Here is an 18,995-nt window from a genome sequence, read left to right as displayed (position 1 = left end):
TGAAGGCCAGGGTGCCCAAAGAAAATCTTTGCCTAATTAACTATAATTTTAAAGTTGCCATCCCTCACTATGTCAGGGAGGAAACTCAAGTACATGCTAAACATATATGACCACGGTACTCAACATTCCTCCCACATCAGCAGCACCAACACTTTGTTATTCTTACTGCATAAATGCCTTGCCTAAGTTCTACAAGTTAATGGACTACCAATACATTTTTCATACATTTCATTGCATTTGCCAGAAATGTGTTTGACATACTGGCACACCAGACACAGCTATCACTCCTCTTCCCTGCCCTGTCAGAATTGCTTACTTCATTCACATCGACTGAAGGCACACCTGTGAAGTACTAGGTGAGGGATGCTCACCTCTGCAGATCATGGAATTGTCAGAGTTTCAAGGGACTTCAAGGATCATCTAGTTCCAACCCCCTGCCATGGGCAGGGACAGCTTCCACTAGATCAGGTTACCCAGAACCACATCCAGCCTGGCCTTAAAAACATCCAGTGATGGGGCTTCCACCACCTCTCTGGGCAACCTGTTCCACAGTATCACAGTATAACTAAGGTTGGAAGAGACCTCGAGGATCATCGAGTCCAACCTGTCACCACAGACCTCATGACTAGACCATGGCACCAAGTGCCACATCCAATCCCCTCTTGAACACCTCCAGGGATGGTGACTCCACCACCTCCCTGGGCAGCACATTCCAATGACGAACAACTCGCTTGGTGAAGAACTTTCTCCTCACCTCGAGTCTAAACCTCCCCTGGCGCAGCTTGAGACTGTGTACGGATGAGTCCATACACCAAATCCTGGTGCTCCACACTTGGGGATTTCACTGCAAGCACAGCAGTAGACAAGACTGCTGGGAGACATGCAAGTGCCACAATACAGAAGACACCAAGCTACACAGCAGGTGTCAGCAGTCAAAATAATCCAGTTAAAACCTAGACATTCCCAATCTTCCCAGGTACTCAGACAAGAGTGCCATGAGGGGCTTTGAAATTAAATACAAACATTCACACTCATACATTAAGGTGAAAAATCAACCTACAACTAAGCAACAAGAACAGGCCACAGGTATATAGCATTTGTGACAGCATACAGCACATTACCAGAAAATTATCTTGAGATATCAACAGTGCTGTCAAATCCCTTTGCTTTTCCCATGTATTAGTCACAGCAATGCTATAGTAAGAACAGTTCAATGCACTGCTTGAATCATGGAGTCAAAAAATAACAACAGAGAGACTACAATTTCCTTTAAAAAGAAGACATATGTACACCTACTACTGGTCTGGGAGTTTGGTGTTTGGGAGTTTATTTGCTTGTTTTTGCAATATCCTGGGGGAAAAAATATCTATGAATATTGAATCCCAGCATTCAGTACAAATTGTTACAGGTTCACTAAACAGTACTGCAAATAGTATCATAGTATCAGTCAGGGTTGGAAGGGACCACAAGGATCATCTAGTTCCAACCCCCCTGCCATGGGCAGGGACACCCCACACTACATCAGCCTGGCCACAGCCTCAGCCAGCCTGGGCTTAAACACCTCCAGGGATGGGGCCCCAACCACCTCCCTGGACAACGCAGTCCACAGCTTCACCACTCTCATGGGGAAGAACCTCCTTCCCACCTCCAGCTTCATTCCATTCCCCCTAGTCCTAGCACTACCTGAGATGATGAGAAGTACCTCCCCAGCCTTCCTGTAGGCCCCCTTCAGATACTGGAAGGCCACAATGAGGTCACCTCAGAGCCTTCTCTTCTCCAGACTGAACAGCCCCAACTCCTTCACTCTGTCCTCATAGGAGAGGTGCTCCAGCCCTCTGATCATCCTCATGGCCCTTCTCTGGACACCTTCCAGCACCTCCACATCCCTCTTGGAATAGGGGCTCCAGAACTGGAGGCAGTACTCCAGGTGGGGTCTCAGCAGAGCTGAGCAGAGGGGGAGAATCACCTCCCTTGCCCTGCTGGCCACACTTCTCCTGCTGCAGCCCAGGATCTGATTGGCTTTCTGGGCTGCAAGTGCACACTGAGAGCTCCTGTTGAGCTTCTTGTCCACCAGCACCCCCAAGTCTCTCTCCTCAGGGCTGCTTTCCAGCCAGTCCCTGCCCAGCCTGGATTTGTGCCTGGGGTTGCCTCGACCCAGCTGCAGGACCCTGTGGACCTGCTGGTTACTAAAACATGTAATCCAACATTAACAAATCTTCCAAACCTGTCTCAAAGTGTCTAAAATGGACATTTGATTAGTGCTGAACACAGAAGGGGGGAAAAAGAAAACAACACACACACAAAAACACCACAATAGCCTGCAACTACTTGAACTTGCACTTCATTACATTATACATACCAGTGGCTCCCAAGCCAGTACTTCCAATCATGAGTAAGATTGCAAGATTAGAAGTAAAACGGTCAGCAGATGCTATCTGCTCAAGGACAACATTATTTTCTGCTTCTTTAGGTTTCAATTGAGCAATTGTATACCTAAAGCAAAACCATTCCAGAAGCCTTACATCGACTCACCTGCAACAAGCAAGCCTCGCCAGAGAGCTTTTCTTCTCTCAGCAGGGCACAAAACATTCTGATGCCGATTCTCTGCCTCCCACAAGCGCAGGGGAATTCATTTATGGCCGTGGACTTCATTCACGAGGATACAGCTCTATGCCAAATGATTCATGTTGACTTGGCCAACAACCAAATATTCTGTTTATTTAAAGCTGTGAATTTGTGTCCCCCTTCCTCCCTCAAGGAAACCCACTCATAGGGTTCAGTTCATTGTGTTGCTTTTTTTACCCTTAAAACAAATGAACAACGTGAGAGAGCATCTATATTATTATTGGTATTCTACGTGCATGCTGGCAGCAGGGGGTGAATCCAGAGAACCAAACAGCTTGGCTTTATCAACAGCAACTAAATAGTTTTTCCTCTTTCTGCACTGCAAGAAAAATTCAATTCCTCATTGCAGCAACAGCCACATCTTAGTTTATCGTTCAGCAAAACATGCTCTTGGCCTGTCTTGAAATTAAACAATTGCCTGCATTCCTGGCAAGAGATACTGCTTTGAACTACAGGGCTTGTGGCTGACAAGAATTATATTCCTACTAAAAAAGTCAAAACAGACGATGTTCTACAGTTGTGGCTGAAAGAAGTCTGCCTTGGTTGGAAAAATTCAGCTGCTGCTTCCCTTCTGGTTATAACTTCAGAGCCAACACCCAACTTCTCTCCTTCTATGTGCTCTGATCCAAAATCCTGTGGCAACTGTTGCTGCTGCACTCCCTTATCCTCATGCATGCACAGCAGTATAGTATTCTGAAGTCCCACACATCCTCTACAGCATCACTTGTCCAGTGCTATCAACCAGGAACATCTTCCCTTTGTCCTCTGATCAGCAGGTTTCTTGCTACGATCAATGTAAGGCACTTCACCTACTCACAGGTTTCTTCAAATCAAGCCCAACGGCCTGAAGAGACACATTGAGCAATCTAACTCTATCACTGGAGGTTCCTGTGATACATTTTAAGAGGCACCTTCCAGGACCAGAAATAAAATCAACAGAAGCCAGCTAAACAAAGTCCTAGTGGCTATCTCTAAATAATTCAACCCAACCACTTCACAATACCACCGAAAGAGTCGCTCACTACTTTCAACACTGGTCACTACAACCTGCAGAGAGACACTCATCCCTTTTCAGGCCTATTACAAAGCAATGAAACTGCATTTTCCTTCACTTCAAGTTCTTACAAACAAGCTACACTGAATTTCCTCTGGCAGCCAGCAAGGCCCTCTGCAACCCTTTCATAGTATCATAGAATCAGTCAGGGTTGGAAGGGACCACAAGGATCAGCTAGTTCCAACCCCCCTGCCATGAGCAGGGACACCCCACACTAGATCAGCCTGGCCACAGCCTCAGCCAGCCTGGGCTTAAACACCTCCAGAGACGGGGCCCCAACCACCTCCCTGGACAACCCATTCCAGGGCTTCACCACTCTCATGGGGAACAACTTCCTCCTCACATCCAGCCTGAATCTCCCCACCTCCAGCTTCATTCCATTCCCTCTAGTCCTAGTCTTTAGCTCTACTCCTTCAGTTGAATGGACTCCATGTTACTGACAGTCAAAGATAGGTGGCACCTCACTTTTGCCCAGTTAGTAAGAACTGCAGTCATCAAGTGCATGGACAGGAAGCACTGGTAATAAGTTAAATGCCCCTCTGCTGATGACACTAAGCCAGAAATATTAGGTCTGCTAGCAGCTGTGGGGAAGTAGCAATACTCTTGTCAAAGACTGGTGCTATCCCTTCAGAAGGAGTTGTTGCTGTAGAGCTTTAGTCTAGGAAAAAGAAGTTCACAGTGCTTGACATTGACAAGTTATCTTACCACCTTCCTTTCTTCCATTGTAAGACAGACTAGGTGAGAACATAAATTGCCTTAAATGCTTAGATCTACTTGCCATCTGCAAGAGATAAAAGTAGAGAATGAATTGCTTTGCTTTATTTCTGAACAACAGACAAGTCATCTGTGGCAAGAATACTTAATGAGAAGATTCTTTGATAGCACTGATCATGCAAGAAAAGACACTGTCCACTTTGCAGAGGCAGGTCAGCATGACTTCTGGGCATCTAAATTTTTGACAGTTCTCAGAGGACAATATAAAAATTGCCTTTGGTAAGCTCTCTAAAATGGATTTCTGTTAGAATCACCTCATCTCACCTCACCTACTGCACAAACAGAGCACCACACCAGCACTGTTAAGAGGATATAGGATCGAGCCAAATGTGCCATCTCATGCACTGCACCTGAATAACTCTCCCTCTCTCTACAGCATGGTAAGCCAGTACCAATAGGGTCAGGAAGGACTTTGAAGGTTTGGTGAACATGGTTCTACCTATAGCAGTTATCAAAATCTAGTTTACAAAGGATTTGGGCAGAGATTCATTTTAAGCAGCCATTTAATGAAACACATCAGTGCTGATCAGGAACACCTTGTCTGAGCACGACTATTAAGTTGCAGCCATTTTTCACAGAGATGGGATCTCTCTCTCACCTTTCTCCCCTTAAGAACAGATTGCTGCAATGCACTCAATGTATGGCTACATTTTAAATCCATTTAAAAAATATTAAGTGGCAAAGTATCAAGCATCCAGACTTCTGTCTTCCCCAAGGGCAGTAACGCAGTATTTTGGCAACAATCTCCACTGGGTGGGAAGCGCCAAGAGGGTTCCTGGGTTTGCACCTAAAGAGAGGGTTTGACTTGCACAGCACTCTATAGGTTTCAGCCTTGGTCTGAGGGAGTATCTTTTCTTGCCACACTGTAAAAGCTGTAATTAACACTTATTTTCAAAATACATAAATAAAAGAGCATCTATTTGTGGAGCCTACTGAAGGAAGTGCTGATGAAAACATTTAGGACTTTATACGGGCTTGGGTCAAAGAAAAACGAGGAGAGCTGGTCTGTGAGACATTTAAACTTTCGATCAGCTCCTCTTTGGAGCTGTTTGACTCAAAGCTTTGTTTGTCTTTCAAGGCACTACTCGGCTGATGCTCATTAAATTCAGCAAGCAGCAAGTAACTCCAGCAGCCATAAGCTTCTGCAGGAGGCAGCCACTTTAGCACTTCCCACACTAGCTATGGGTGACTAAAAGTCCTCAGAGTAAAGTTGAGGTTGGTTTTTGTTTTAGAATAGAATAAACCAAACCAGGTTGGAAGAGACCTTCAAGGTCATCGCGTCCAACCCATCAACCAATCCAACCCACCTAAACAACTAACCCATGGCACCAAGCACCCCGTCAAATCTCCTTCTCAACACCTCCAAGGATGGTGACTCCACCACCTCCCTGGGCAGCACATTCCAATGGGCAATCACTCTCTCTGTGTAGAACTTCTTCCTAACATCCAACCTAAACCTCCCTTGGCGCAGCCTGAGACTGTGTCCTCTTGTTCTGGTACTGGTTGCCTGGGAGAAGAGACCAACATCTGCCTGGCTACAACCTCTCTTCAGGTAGTTGTAGAGAGTGATAAGGTCTCCCCTGCGTCTCCTCTTCTCCAGGCTAAGCAACCCCAGCTCCCTCAGCCTCTCCTCATAGGGCTTGTGTTCCAAGCCCCTCACCAACTTTGTTGCCTCTCTCTGGACACCTTCCAGCAACTCAACATCTTTCCTAAACTGAGGGCCCCAGAACTGGACACAGGACTCAAGGTGTGGCCTAACCAGTGCAGTGTACAGGGGCACAATGACTTCCCTGCTCCTGCTGGCCACACTGTTCCTGATGCAGGCCCGGATGCCATTGGCCCTCTTGGCTGCCTGGGCACACTGCAGGCTCATGTTCAGTTCAACAGAGGCAACAACAGAGGGTTGGGGTTTTTTTTAAACAAAAAAAATGAAAGAACTCCAGAAAAGTGTTCAAATCTACAGAAGCTTCTGGAAAATGGAAAGTGACAGATTTCCAGTTGAAAATGAGCCTCCTCATGTCATTCCAAGCAAAGATACTCTGACAGCGTGAAACAACAAGCTGCAAGCACTCTCCAACCACCCTGCATAGCCCTAGCTCACATGCTCAAATAACTTCAGGTGTTAAGCATGAATTCATTTCAGAAAATGCTAGAGCTGGTTACAGCAGAAAGGTTTAGATTGTCGGCGACGGAGAATGGAGTCAGGACGGATCACCAAGGTGATCCAGTGTTGTTCATTTATTAAGGGAACTTCTCCAGCTGACATAGACTCAGAGAGCATCGTTGGCATAGCTTCATTGGTTCCCCATGAGTGACCACACGTCATGCTATTATAGATTATTGGTCAAACTACTAATAACACACGAGGTTGTGGGTGCAGGTGTGTGTCCTGTTATTCCCAGATAACTCTGTGTTTATAGCTACCAGCCCCCTGCTTTAGTTACATGCTGCAGGCACAGCACTGGTTTGCTGCACTGCTAGCTGCTTCTGCACTTATGCTGAGCATGGCCTACCACCATGTCAGGCTCTAAGCTCATACTGCCAGATTGCTCACACCACTTATTGCTACCATTGCCACGTTACGTGTAGGCTTTCTGCAGACAAAGACACTCTATAGGCATTCAGGATCACCTTCACATCACTCAGCCATCCAGTGGAGTGATGGCTCACCATGGGGTGAGGGAACAGCAATAGCCAATACCCCACAGATTTGTATGGCTGTGAAGATGTGGGGGGTAGACTGGACACCAATATGGGCAAAGTCCTTTATGGTCTATCTAAAAAAGTGCTTAAAGATACACCAAAATTAAAAAACTCTTGGGGCAGTAGAGGGAAACTCTTCAGCCTGTGGGGTGTTTTGCTGCAATACATGTCAAAGAACTCCTTCTTATCTCTCAAGAAAAAGATCAGAGTAGATAAACCAGTACTGCTACAAGGCCCTATCAAGTATTATGAGAACTTCCAGAGCCAGGATGCATGCAGGCAAGGAACATACTCCATATGCCATATGGGTTTCCACAGCTGTGCAAACAGATGAACAAGATGGTTAAAACATTGCTAAGAAATATAAAAGGTGAATCAAGTGATATAATACAATCAGGTAGCATCTCCAGGAAGCAGCACAGGGAAGAAGAAATTAGCAGAATAGAGATGGAATGAGAAGAAAAGGCTCAGGTTAAATCCCAATCTAACTTGCAAGGAAAAGAAACCCAAAAAACCACACAGAAATAAGGTGTTGGGGGCAGAGCAGAGTAATTAGTCAAATTGCCATCTGACAGGTTCCATTGGCAGGCTTCACCTTTTTGTTGTTTTTCTGCTCAACTACCCTACTACTGAATGAAAATAGTTTGGCAGCATTAGAATTAAGTACAGCAGAGAACTGTTTTATTCCTTTTGAGACTGTGAGGCATGAGTTTGGGGGCACTACAGCCTGAGAGACTTTTGACTGCAGTGCACATGGTCACTAGCTGACCCTGGCAGTGAAGTTCTTTCAAGTTTAGGCATGAGGAGAGCGGTTCACCCAGTGGCAGACAGAGAGCTGGACAGGGCTAGGATCAGCGACTGCCAGCCACATAACACTCAGCAGGCTTCTGGAAGGGAGTGATCTTCCTCTCTCCAGCAAGGAGAGCAGGATGGGCGGCTTCTAGTTTCAGAAACCAATTAGGCAGAAACTGCTATCAAAGCAATAGAGAGGGCCCTACCCTAACCGGGTTGAGAAACAGGAGGTGGCATTATCTAAGTATCTCAATCCTTTCACCAGTTTCAACAGCCTCACTCATTCCTTCTTGCTGAAGTTGCCCAGGGTGCTCTTTTCCAACATTCTTCCTACACACTTACCTGGACAACAAAATATTAAACTCTCACCTAGACATCACATCCTACCTAAAAAGCTGTTACTTTTGTGTCATGGCTTGGGGAATGGCTACTAACAGAGCAACAAACTCCCAAACTTCATTCCCTCGTGAACCAATTTTTAAAGAGCCATTACCCTAACAAAAGATGCATCACACTCAAGTGCCAGCAGTAGTACCATGTGTAGAACAGTACAGAGCAACAGAGGTTTATCAAGCTCTTATGCTTCAGGGAAATTCCCAGGAGTGGGTGTCCAGTTCTGGGCTCCTCAGTACAAGGGAGATAGGGAACTACTGGAGGGAGTCCAATGGAGTGCCATGAATATGATGAGAGGACTGGAGCATCTCTCTTGCAAGGAGAAGCTGAGACCTGGGGCTCTGTAGCATGGAAAATAGAAGACTGAGAGGGGATCTTTGCAATGGGTGGGAGTCAGGAGATGGGACTGGGCTCTCTTCAGTGATACCCCATAACAGGACAAGAGGCATCTGCATGCAAACCAGAACACAGAGGGTTCCACCTGAACATAAGTGAAAGCTTTCCTTCAGTGGTGCTGGAGTGCTGGACCAGGGCATCCAGAGAGGTTGTGGAGTCTCCTTCCTGGAGACTTTCCCAATCTGCCTGGACACGTTCCTGTGCAGCTTGCCCTAGGTGATCCTGCTTTAGCAGGTATTTCCAGAGGTCCCTTCCATCCCCTACCTACTCTGAGTGGTCTCTTCAGTTTTGAATTGCATCATGGAAAAGTTGCAAGAATAAGTGCAAGAGCTTTATAGCACTGCACATTAGGTCCCATTTGAATTTGATAGGTTGGACTCGATGATCTTTGAGGTCTCTTCCAACCTTAGTGATACTGTGAGATTCTACAGGACCCAAAAAAACCCCAAGAAAATCTAAGCAGCAAAGAAAAACTTCAACAAAAAGCAAGTTTGGCACCACTGTAACAAAATGAAACCACTGTCCAAAATGAAATATTGCAAGTTTGTCCTTTAGATTTTGCAACCAGGAGTATGTGGACAACATCAGAATTAGCTAAAGCAAGGGGAAAAAAGTTGTCTTCTTCACCCTCCAAATCAACAAACTCTTCATAACCCATTACAGAGCCATGACACTTGCACATGGAGCAAAGAATTCTTGATGGCAAGCATTAAGCATGGCATTTTTTCCTGCTGATCAACCAGATAATTGGCTACAGTCACCCTAAGTCCTGCTGTCTACAAGGACTTGGTGTTACTTGAAATGCTATTTTCCAGCAGCTCAGGAAAGGAAAGTTTAAAGAAAAAGAATTACAAAGAAATCAATTCCACAGTCATCAGGTGAAAAAATCTGAAAGTGCAACCTTCCAGCCCTCTATTTTTATACAGGTATTTTTGGTTGTGTTGCATGACTACCAGTTATATTACAGGATTATTTTGGTCCCATTTGGGGAGCAAGGTACATCTGGAAGCAATACAAGAACTAGGTGAAGAATAAAAAGCTTCAAGATCATACCTTGTCCCTTATACCATCAACAGCAGGTTGATAGGATCAGCAAGTGGGAAAGTGGAAGCTCAGCTCCCTCCTATTAAGGGACAGGCAGCACATATCCTTTTGTGTTGTGCAAGGAGAGCCTACAAACCAAGCAACACAGACTTGCACAGAGAATAACCTACCTGAGAATTACTTCAATGGAGAAATCCACATAGTGGAATGGAAAGAATGGTGGATTAATTTCAAACCCACCAAAAGACAGAAAACCAAAGTCAGATAGCAAAAAGGACTCCTGATGCTGGCATGGCTTAAAAGAGGTAAGGCCACAGGGTTCCCACTCCTGCAGAGAGACTGAAACCCTTGTAACTTCTATCACAGAGCAATGAGAGCAGCATGCACAAGTCATCTTTCCCAACAGCCAGAGGAGAAGCAGCTGTTGGTAATCTCCCATCCTTTTGCTCAAGGCTCAGGCTTTCAAACCAACTTCAAAGGACAGTGTCTCATAAATTAAGTCTAATAAATTACACAGCAAAGAGATGAAAAATCCATTACTCACACTTTCTCCCCATCTACCTTGGAGAGAAGAGAATCTCCATACTGTTCTAGCATTTCTCCTGCCAGTTAAAACAAGGATCAGTGTGCCCTTCTCAACTACTCTATCAATCCTTTCCTCATCACTTGGATCCATTCTTCCTAGATAACTGCTGCAGTGCTCAGTCAATAGCACCAATAGCTGCAGAGACACCAGAGCAAGAGTGACTTCATCATCTAATTTCACTGCTACTCTGGGCTTACAAATAAAAGCCAAAAGGCTGACATCAAGCAAGCCAGGTTTTGCTCCCTGTGATGACTCTGAAAAGACCTGCACCAAGATGGAGGGACTAAAGACATCTCAGGGATTCAGAAGATACCAATCCATCAATTTTCACCTACCTCACCATGAGTCTTTTATCCCAGCTTTCACTCAAAAGGGCTCAGAATAAAACTAAGTATTAGTCTGTAAAGATACAGCAAAATAAAAGAGTAGAGCAAACTCTCTGGTCACCACACAAGAGCTTTCTGACTATTTTTTTTCAATTACTCAACATGGTAATAGATAACTTGCTACATCATGCCAATAAGATCACACCAAAACTCCTGAGAACCAGAAAAATACAGAGCTTTATGACACCTAGGAATTTTTCCCTTATAAAAGAGAAAAAGTAGTAAACTTCCTGGACTGTCTTACACGGATGGATCAACTGAAAACACAAGCTGCATTTCCCACAGAGTCCTCTTATGTGGTTCTCTTGCTTTGTTCTGACATCTTTTTTTCCAGACAGCAGAAGGACCAGGAGCACATGACTAGAGCGACTGTGGGGGTTATCACAAGTGCATGTGCTTTATGCTACGGCCTTTGTTTCTCCCTCAGCATTATACACTTGGGATTGAATCATATTTGCAAACTTGTTAGTCTGCATCAGTTAGCACCTTCTTCACAGGCAAGCATCTGTCTAGTCTTTGACCTCAAATAAATGGGAAAGAAGCATCAATGACCTTTCAAGAATCAAGCTGTAGAGCTCCAGGAAGACAAACGCAGTTGCTGAGAATGACCGGTCTCGGTCCCACTTAGTTCAGCCAGCCACCTGCAGAAGCTGATCACAAGGCCCAATTCCTATTCCACAAGCACCTAAAGTAAATCAACACACTAAAATGGAGTCACCCCCAGTTTATTTTCTCCACACAAACCAAGAGGAATAAATGCTACTGCTGAACCTCAGCAAACACACACTCTTATGCTGCCAACACGGGTTAACTGAACCCCTGTTTTCTGAAGTGCTGCAGGCACGCTGATCATGCAGATACAAGGTAAGGCTACAGACCCCGAGCCAAACACTCTCTTCAAGGCTTCAACCGCAGTGGAAGACATTTCAGGGCAGGAAAAAAAACCGTCACAATTGCTCATCTATCAAAAAAAGCTCACAATCTTCCAGCACTTTGGCACCAAAAGCATAAACCGATGCGATATGCATGCACACGCCAAGCCATGTCAGGTGTGGCTGTACCCAAGTATCAAATAGATCAACCGAACGGTAACGTCTAGCAAGCATTCCTGGCCCCGTAAAGATGCCACCCTGCACTTCCATAAGGTGAAGACCTCTGAAAACTACGCTATTAATGTCAATCGGGGAGAACAATTGAGTTGGTAACACGACCGTATTGAAACCGGGGAGCTGAAATAAATTCCCCTATGATAAACACATAGGCAACACTTGGCACCACAGAACAGGGCCTTTTCCCAACCGAACAGTGCATCTGTCCAGGGGAAATACATATTTTTTAATTCACAGAAAAATCAGCTAAGCCCACAAAAGCTAGAATTACAAAGGACGGACACGTACTAAAAGCACAGCCTCCAACATGCCCGTGCAGAATAAAACACAGGCCTCATTCTTCCAAATAGTCCTGAGCAGAGAAGGAAAAAAAAAAAAAAACGGAAAAAAGGCTGAAAAGGTTGGGGGGAAAAAAAAAAATAAAAAACACCAAAAACCTCTCCCATAGGTTTGCATGTTAAAAAAAAATAGAGAAAAAAGAAGAAAGAAAGAAAAAAGAAAAAAAAAAAAGGAAAAAAAAAAAGAAAGAAAGAAAGAAAGAAAGAAAGAAAAAGAAAGAAAGAAAGAAAAAAAAAGAAAGAAAGAAAAAAAAAGAAAGAAAGAAAAAAAAAGAAAGAAAGAAAAAAAAGAAAGAAAGTAAAAAAAAGAAAGAAAAAAAAGAAAGAAAGTAAAAAAAAGAAAGAAAAAAAGAAAAAGAAAAAAAAGAAAGAAAGAAAAAAAAGAAAAAGAAAAAAGAAAGAAAGAAAAAAAGAAAGAAAAAAAGAAAGAAAAAAAGAAAGAAAAAAAGAAAGAAAAAAAGAAAGAAAAAAAGAAAGAAAAAAAGAAAGAAAGAAAAAAAAGAAAGAAAAAAAGAAAGAAAAAAAAGAAAGAAAAAAAGAAAGAAAGAAAAAAAAGAAAGAAAGAAAAAAAGAAAGAAAGAAAAAAAAAGAAAGAAAGAAAAAAAAGAAAGAAAGAAAAAAAAGAAAGAAAGAAAAAAGAAAGAAAGAAAAAAAAGAAAGAAAGAAAAAAAGAAAGAAAGAAAAAAAAGAAAGAAAGAAAAAAGAAAGAAAGAAAAAAAAGAAAGAAAGAAAAAAGAAAGAAAGAAAAAAGAAAGAAAGAAAAAAGAAAGAAAAAAAAGAAAGAAAAAAAAGAAAGAAAGAAAGAAAAAAAAAGAAAGAAAAAAAAGAAAGAAAAAAAAAGAAAGAAAAAAAGAAAGAAAAAAAAAGAAAGAAAAAAAAAAGAAAGAAAAAAAGAAAGGAAAAAAAAGAAAGAAAAAAAAGAAAGAAAAAAAAAGAAAGAAAAAAAAAGAAAAAAAAAAGAAAGAAAAAAAAGAAAGAAAAAAAAGAAAGAAAGAAAAAAAAAGAAAGAAAGAAAAAAAAAGAAAGAAAGAAAAAAAAGAAAGAAAAAAGAAAGAAAGAAAAAAAAGAAAAAGAAAAAATAAAGAAAGAAAGAAAAGAAAGAAAAACAGAAAGAACGAAAAAAAATCCACAACTATTTTCTTATCCCTTTATTGAGCGTTTTGCCAGAGCCTGGTGGATATTAGAGACACCTTTTGTAAGCTCCCCTCCCCCCTCCGGGGTTTTTTTTTCCTCCTCCCCCCCCCCCCCCCTTTCTCTTTTTTTTCTCTTTAATGGGCTGGACTAATAGGTGCTCACACCCGTGTGCATGGAGAGCCAAAAAATAAAGAATCTTCCAAGCTCTCTCTCCCCTGCTTAAAAAAACCCCAGCAAACACACATAATAAACGTGAATGTCACGGCCGTATCCGTGTGTGCCCGCAAATCGTTTCCTCCTTGCAGGGAGGAAAATGCAAAGGAAATATAGGGCTACGGAGCGCCCAACCCGTTTCACAAAGGGGGGCGGGCGGAGGTGGGGTGGGGGGGTTGTGCTTTTTAATTAGCCAGAGGCCGTTTAAAACGCTAGCGGCTATGGGAGGTAAAAAGGAGAGGGCAAAGCAACGGGCGTTTTTTTGTCCAACAGGCCCCAAACGGAGCGGCGGCGTGCGCCTATTCAAGGTTAATGGGGGGGAAGGGGGAAGGGGAGAGAAAGCGATCCGCTTCAGCCGGGGCTGAGGCCTCTCGCTCGCTGGCTCGGCCGCCGGCCGGGCTCTCAGTGAAGGGACGAAGGGGCAAAAGCCCCGGTAACGCCAGACAGACACCCACGCCCCGGCCCCGCGCAGGGCGGTCGGATACTCACGGCTAACTTTCATGCTGCCGAAGGCCGAGGGCTGCTGCACCGGCTTGCAGCTCTCCGCGAAGGAGGTGGTCCTGGGCCGCCCGGACATGGTCTCTTGCTCCTGTTCACCCCCGATCACCTCTCTCTTCCTGCCTTCCCCCTCCGCCTCGCCCCGGCGGGCCCGCCTGTCGCTCCCTCGCTCGCTCAGCTGGAGGAGACGGGCGGGACGCGCTACATGAAACGCTGGGTTCCCCCCTTCCCCCCCACCCCCCCTCGGGGAAGCCCCCTCCCCTCTCGGTCTCTGTCGCTCTCTTCGCCCGGTTTCTTCGTCGCCCTCCTGCTCACGCCGCCCGTTTCTCACAAAACCATCCTTCCCGGCAGCGCCGGTGGGTCCGAGAGCCGCCTCCACCCAGTCCGCAGCCCCCCCCCCCGGCGCCGCTCCCGCTCCTGCTGTCGGCCGCGAGCGAGGGGGGTTGGCTAGGCCTCACTGCCCCCACCCTGGGCGCCAGTCACATGGGGCGGAGGCTCACGGTCCGGCTCCTGTGCTCCCTTCGCTGGGTTTCTCTTTCTCTCTCTCCTTTTTTCCTCCTCCTTTCTTCTTTTTCTTCCTCCTCTTTCTTTCTCCTCCCCTCTCCTTCCCCCTCTCCTCTGAGGGAGGCGGCAGGGAGCGGGACTATTTTTTCTTTCCCTAGGCGGAGTGATCTCAAGGCTACCGGATCCGCCGACAGGAGGTGATGCGGTTGCTCGCAAAGGGATCCGGCAGGTGCGGTGTGATCCGCGGCGGGCGGAGTGGGGGTGAAACGGCCCGGGTGGCCTCGGTCGCTCGCTAAGGCAGATTCTCAGTACGGCGCTGAGGCGGTGGCTCCGGCGCGGCTCCTCATTGCGCCCGCAGGGGCAGCTGGCGGCGGCTCAGGCTGGGGACGCTGCACTGCAGGCGGCGGGCGGCGGCACAGGCCATGACGACGGCGGCGGTTCCCCGGCTCCTCCTCAGCCGGCTTCAGGGCGCTGGCCGCGGCAGTGGTTGCTGCTGCTGCTGCTGCCCTGGACGTTCAAGGCACATGGGACTCGCCCGCCTAGTTGAAACCTCCTGCCGCTCCCTCCCCGCGCCGGCTGCTGCCTGCCAGCCCCCCTCCCCTTTTCTTCCGATCAGCCCCTTTGTCCCCGCTGCTGCCTCCGCTGCGTGCCGGGCTCCTGCTGCTGTGCTCTGCGTGTGCGCCAATGCCGCGCAGACGCCTATACCCGTCGCTGCCTTACGCTGCGAAATGGTCCTAAGCACCTTCTGTGAATAGCTAGCCGAAGAGTCTAACACACTCGCTAACCCCCAGGCCGAGGCCCTTACGGAAATACCCGAGCTTCCTCGGGACCAATCCCGAGGTCGTTACGGAAATGACTCTAGCAGGTCATAACCAATCACGAAGCCATTATGGGCGCAGCCGAGTCTCTCCGAAGTGAAACAGAGCCCCAATCGGGAAAGGCTGCCGCCGCCCTAGCAGCGCCTTCAGGGAGCCAATAGGAAGGAGCCTCTTCTTCCGGTTATTGCTGAGTCGACCCGAAGAAAGCCGAAGCAGGAGAGCCAATCAAGGGGCGCGCCGTCTCTGTCACACAGCCCTGGGATGGCTTCAAGCAGCAGCCCGAGGCAGAGCGCGGACGCAGGTTGGCGATTGGCTTCCCTAGCGGAGCGCTGCGATTGGCTCGCGGCGATGAGGCGGCCCGAGGACGCCATCCAGCTCTGTGGCACGGACCAATCCGCGAGGCCCCAGGCAGCACCCGTTCCCGTTGGGACACAGCCGCTCACCTTTATGACCTCACCGTGCGCAGGGCGGAGCCGGGGGGGGCGCTGGTGGTGCTGTGGGTGGTGCGGAGGGGTGCGCATGCTTGCTGCGGAGCGAAGGGAGGGCCTCAGGGGCCGCCGCCCTGTACCCTCGCGGTCGCCCTTGTAGCTTGTGTCGGGGGGGATAGCAGCTGCCTCTCGGGCCCTGCCAGCCCTCTGGGGGTGGCTCCGAGCCCTGTCCCCCCCGGGATCGCGCTGCGTGGCGTTGCCTGGTGAAAGGAAGGCCCGCGATTATCGGGGTTGTGCCTGAAAGATCAGGGAAGGAGGCTCTGTGGGCCTGCCCTCACTGCCTTGCCGAGCCGCGAAAGACAGTAACTTTGAGCCAGCCGCTGCTATCACCGCGCAGTGTTGTCATTGCATGGGCTGGTGAAAGAAGGCCTTGGCTGTGGGAAAGGGTTTGCAGTGTGGTGAGCTGATTTCTTTGAAAAAATAAAGAGGAACAGCGTGCTTGAAGTCACAGAGGGGGCACACGGTGTGATGCTGAGCCTGTTCTGCACAAACGGGGTTGAGCGGTGGAACTGGTGTCCTGCCTGTGTGCAGCACTGGTGAGGCCACGCCGTGAGTGTTGGCATAGTGCTGTGGCCCTCACTGCAGAAAAGACATCGAGGTGCTGGAGTGCAGGCAGGGAGAAGCCACGGAGCTGGTGAGGAAATTGGAGAACAGGTCTTGTGAGGAGCAGCTGAGGGGACTGGGGCTGCTCAGCCTCAAGAAAAGGAGGCTGAGGGCTGAACTTCTTGCTCTCTACAACTCCCTGAAGGAGGTTGTAGCAAGGTAGGGGTTGGTTACTTGATGGGGTGCTTGGTGCCATGGGTTAGCTGTTTAGGTGGGTTGGATTGGTTGATGGGTTGGACACGATGATCTTGAAGGTCTCTTCCAACCTGGTTTGGTTTATTCTAAATAAAGGTTTTTTCTCCCTAATAACAAGTGATAGGTGTGAAGCGGGGCCAGGGGAGGTTTGGATTGGACCGAAGTAGAAATCTCTTCACCAAGAGGGCTGTCAAGCACTGGGACAGGCTGCCCAGGGAAGTGGTGGAGTCACCATTCCTGGAGGTGTTGGGAAGATGCAAAGATGTGATGCTGAGGGATATGGGCAGTAACTGGCTGGAAAACAGCCCTGAGGAGAGAGACTTGGGGGTGCTGGTGGACAAAAAGCTCAACATGAGCTCTCAATGTGCACTTGCAGCCCAGAAAGCCAATCAGATCCTGGGCTGCATCAGGAGAAGTGTGGCCAGCAGGTCGAGGGAGGTGATTCTCCCCCTCTGCTCAGCCCTAGTGAGACCCCACCTGGAGTACTGCCTCCAGTTCTGGAGCCCCTATTCCAAGAGGGATCTGGAGGTGCTGGAAGGTGTCCAGAGAAGGGCCAGGAGGATGATCAGAGGGCTGGAGCACCTCTCCTGTGAGGACAGACTGAAGGAGTTGGGGCTGTTCAGTCTGGAGAAGAGAAGGCTCCCAGGTGACCTCATTGTGGCCTTCCAGTATCTGAAGGGGGCCTACAGGAAGGCTGGGGAGGGACTTTTTAGGATCTCAGGTAGTGATAGGACTAGGGGGAATGGAATGAAGCTGGAGGTGGGGAGATTCAGGCTGGAGGTGAGGAGGAAGTTCTTCCCCATGAGAGTGGTGAAGCCCTGGAATGGGTTGTCCAGGGAGGTGGTTGAGGCCCCATCCCTGGAGGTGTTTAAGCCCAGGCTGGATGAGGCTGTGGCCAGGCTGATCTAGTGTGGGGTGTCCCTGGCCGTGGCAGGGGGGTTGGAACTCGATGATCCTTGTGGTCCCTTCCAACCCTGACTGATCCTATGATACTATGTTTTAGCGCAGAACTGGTGGAGTTACGTGGTGGTTGAACTCGATCTCAAAGGTCTTTTCCAACCCAAACTTTCCAACCAAAAATTCTGATGGCGAAATAAGATCAAGACTCCTCAGAAGTTCTTCCAGTTCAGCTTTTTATCAGCAAGACCTTCTTACAGTTTGTATTAGAGCCACTAAACTGGCAGTCGTGTCCAGCTCTCACTGCCATCATGAATGGACTGAGCTTAGCCCTGAGCTGGTGTACCAAGCACTGTTGTGGAAGAGCCTGTACTTCAAGGCTCTGAAGCAGCCCTGAGGACATTGGTTCCCAGCCCTAGCAAAGCAGGCGCTGGAGGACTGCTCCCTGCTCTGACCTCAGTAAAAAAATCACTTGGCAGACCCCAGCAAAAATTGAGCACTGCTTGCTTATGCCATTAAAATAAAAGTGTTCTTGCCAGAATAGTTTATACCACAAACAAAATAACTTGGATTAGCAGGAGCATTTTTTTGCTAGTGTTAGAATCGGACTGAGCTGCTGTTTTCTTTTCAAGACATCAAAATACTGCCAGATTTACTACTTTTTTCTTCTTCTTCTTTTTTTTTTTCCAGCCATGTTCTGAACAACATTGCTATGTGAGCAAACAAAGACCTGGCCAAAGGCAGTTGAAATGTATTCTTTACAGGAGCTCTTTTCCAAAGCAGAAAATAAACCCAGTCTCTCAAAATGGTCCTGTTCAGCAATTTGCTTGCCCCAGGGTGCTTGGTTTGCTGGAAACTTTTATCCTGTTTTATAAATGATTAATGGGTTTACCTACTACAAAGGACTTGGGATTGTTTAAGGGTTGGTTCCTCATGCACTGCCTGTGCAGCTTTGTATAGCTGGAAAGCTGACAGTTGAGAGTGGTGTGCCCTCACAAGGACTAAAAGAGGAGTGGTACTGTAACCATCCGAAAGCTCCCTGCTCTGAGACACCAGGGTACTGAACATTGCTGAAACAGTCTCAATAAACCATGAAAACGACATTTTCCCCCTTCTGTTTTGGTAGAGATGTTGAGCCTAGCCATGATTATTAGTCAAAATTAAGGCTACAGATTGAATTAGCTCTCTAAAAGAGTGACCTTATATAAAAGTACAAAGCAAACATACAACTACGTGGTGCTCAGCTCTCTATTCATAGTATCATAGTAGTATCAGTCAGGGTTGGAAGAGACCACAAGGATCATCTAGTTCCAACCCCCCTGCCATGGCCAGGGACACACCACACTAGATCAGCCTGGCCACAGCCTCATCCAGCCTGGGCTTAAACACCTCCAGGGATGGGGCCTCAACCACCTCCCTGGACAACCCATTCCAGGGCTTCAGCA

The 18,995-nt window shown here is 47.2% G+C and overlaps 1 protein-coding gene across 2 annotated transcripts in view; it reads right to left on the bottom strand.

Moving 5' to 3' along the window:
* GSK3B (glycogen synthase kinase 3 beta) overlaps window positions 1–15,349 on the bottom strand; it is a 198,187-nt gene extending 182,838 nt beyond the window's left edge. The window contains exon 1 of one of the 2 annotated variants that reach the window (XM_068165938.1): window positions 14,037–15,349. In XM_068165938.1, the coding sequence (XP_068022039.1) occupies window positions 14,037–14,124 (88 nt within the window). In that variant the 5' untranslated portion in view covers window positions 14,125–15,349. The remainder of the gene's footprint in view (window positions 1–14,036) is intronic. The other variant, XM_068165939.1, reaches the window with a different exon arrangement.
* Window positions 15,350–18,995: the final 3,646 nt, after the last annotated feature.

The sequence above is a fragment of the Melanerpes formicivorus genome, unplaced genomic scaffold, assembly GCF_026170545.1.
Source record: "Melanerpes formicivorus ecotype bairdi unplaced genomic scaffold, bMelFor1.0.p_v2 SCAF_95, whole genome shotgun sequence".
NCBI classification, from domain to species: domain Eukaryota; kingdom Metazoa; phylum Chordata; class Aves; order Piciformes; family Picidae; genus Melanerpes; species Melanerpes formicivorus.
Note: the sequence above shows the minus strand (reverse complement) of the source record. Positions and strands in the feature narration are given on the sequence as shown.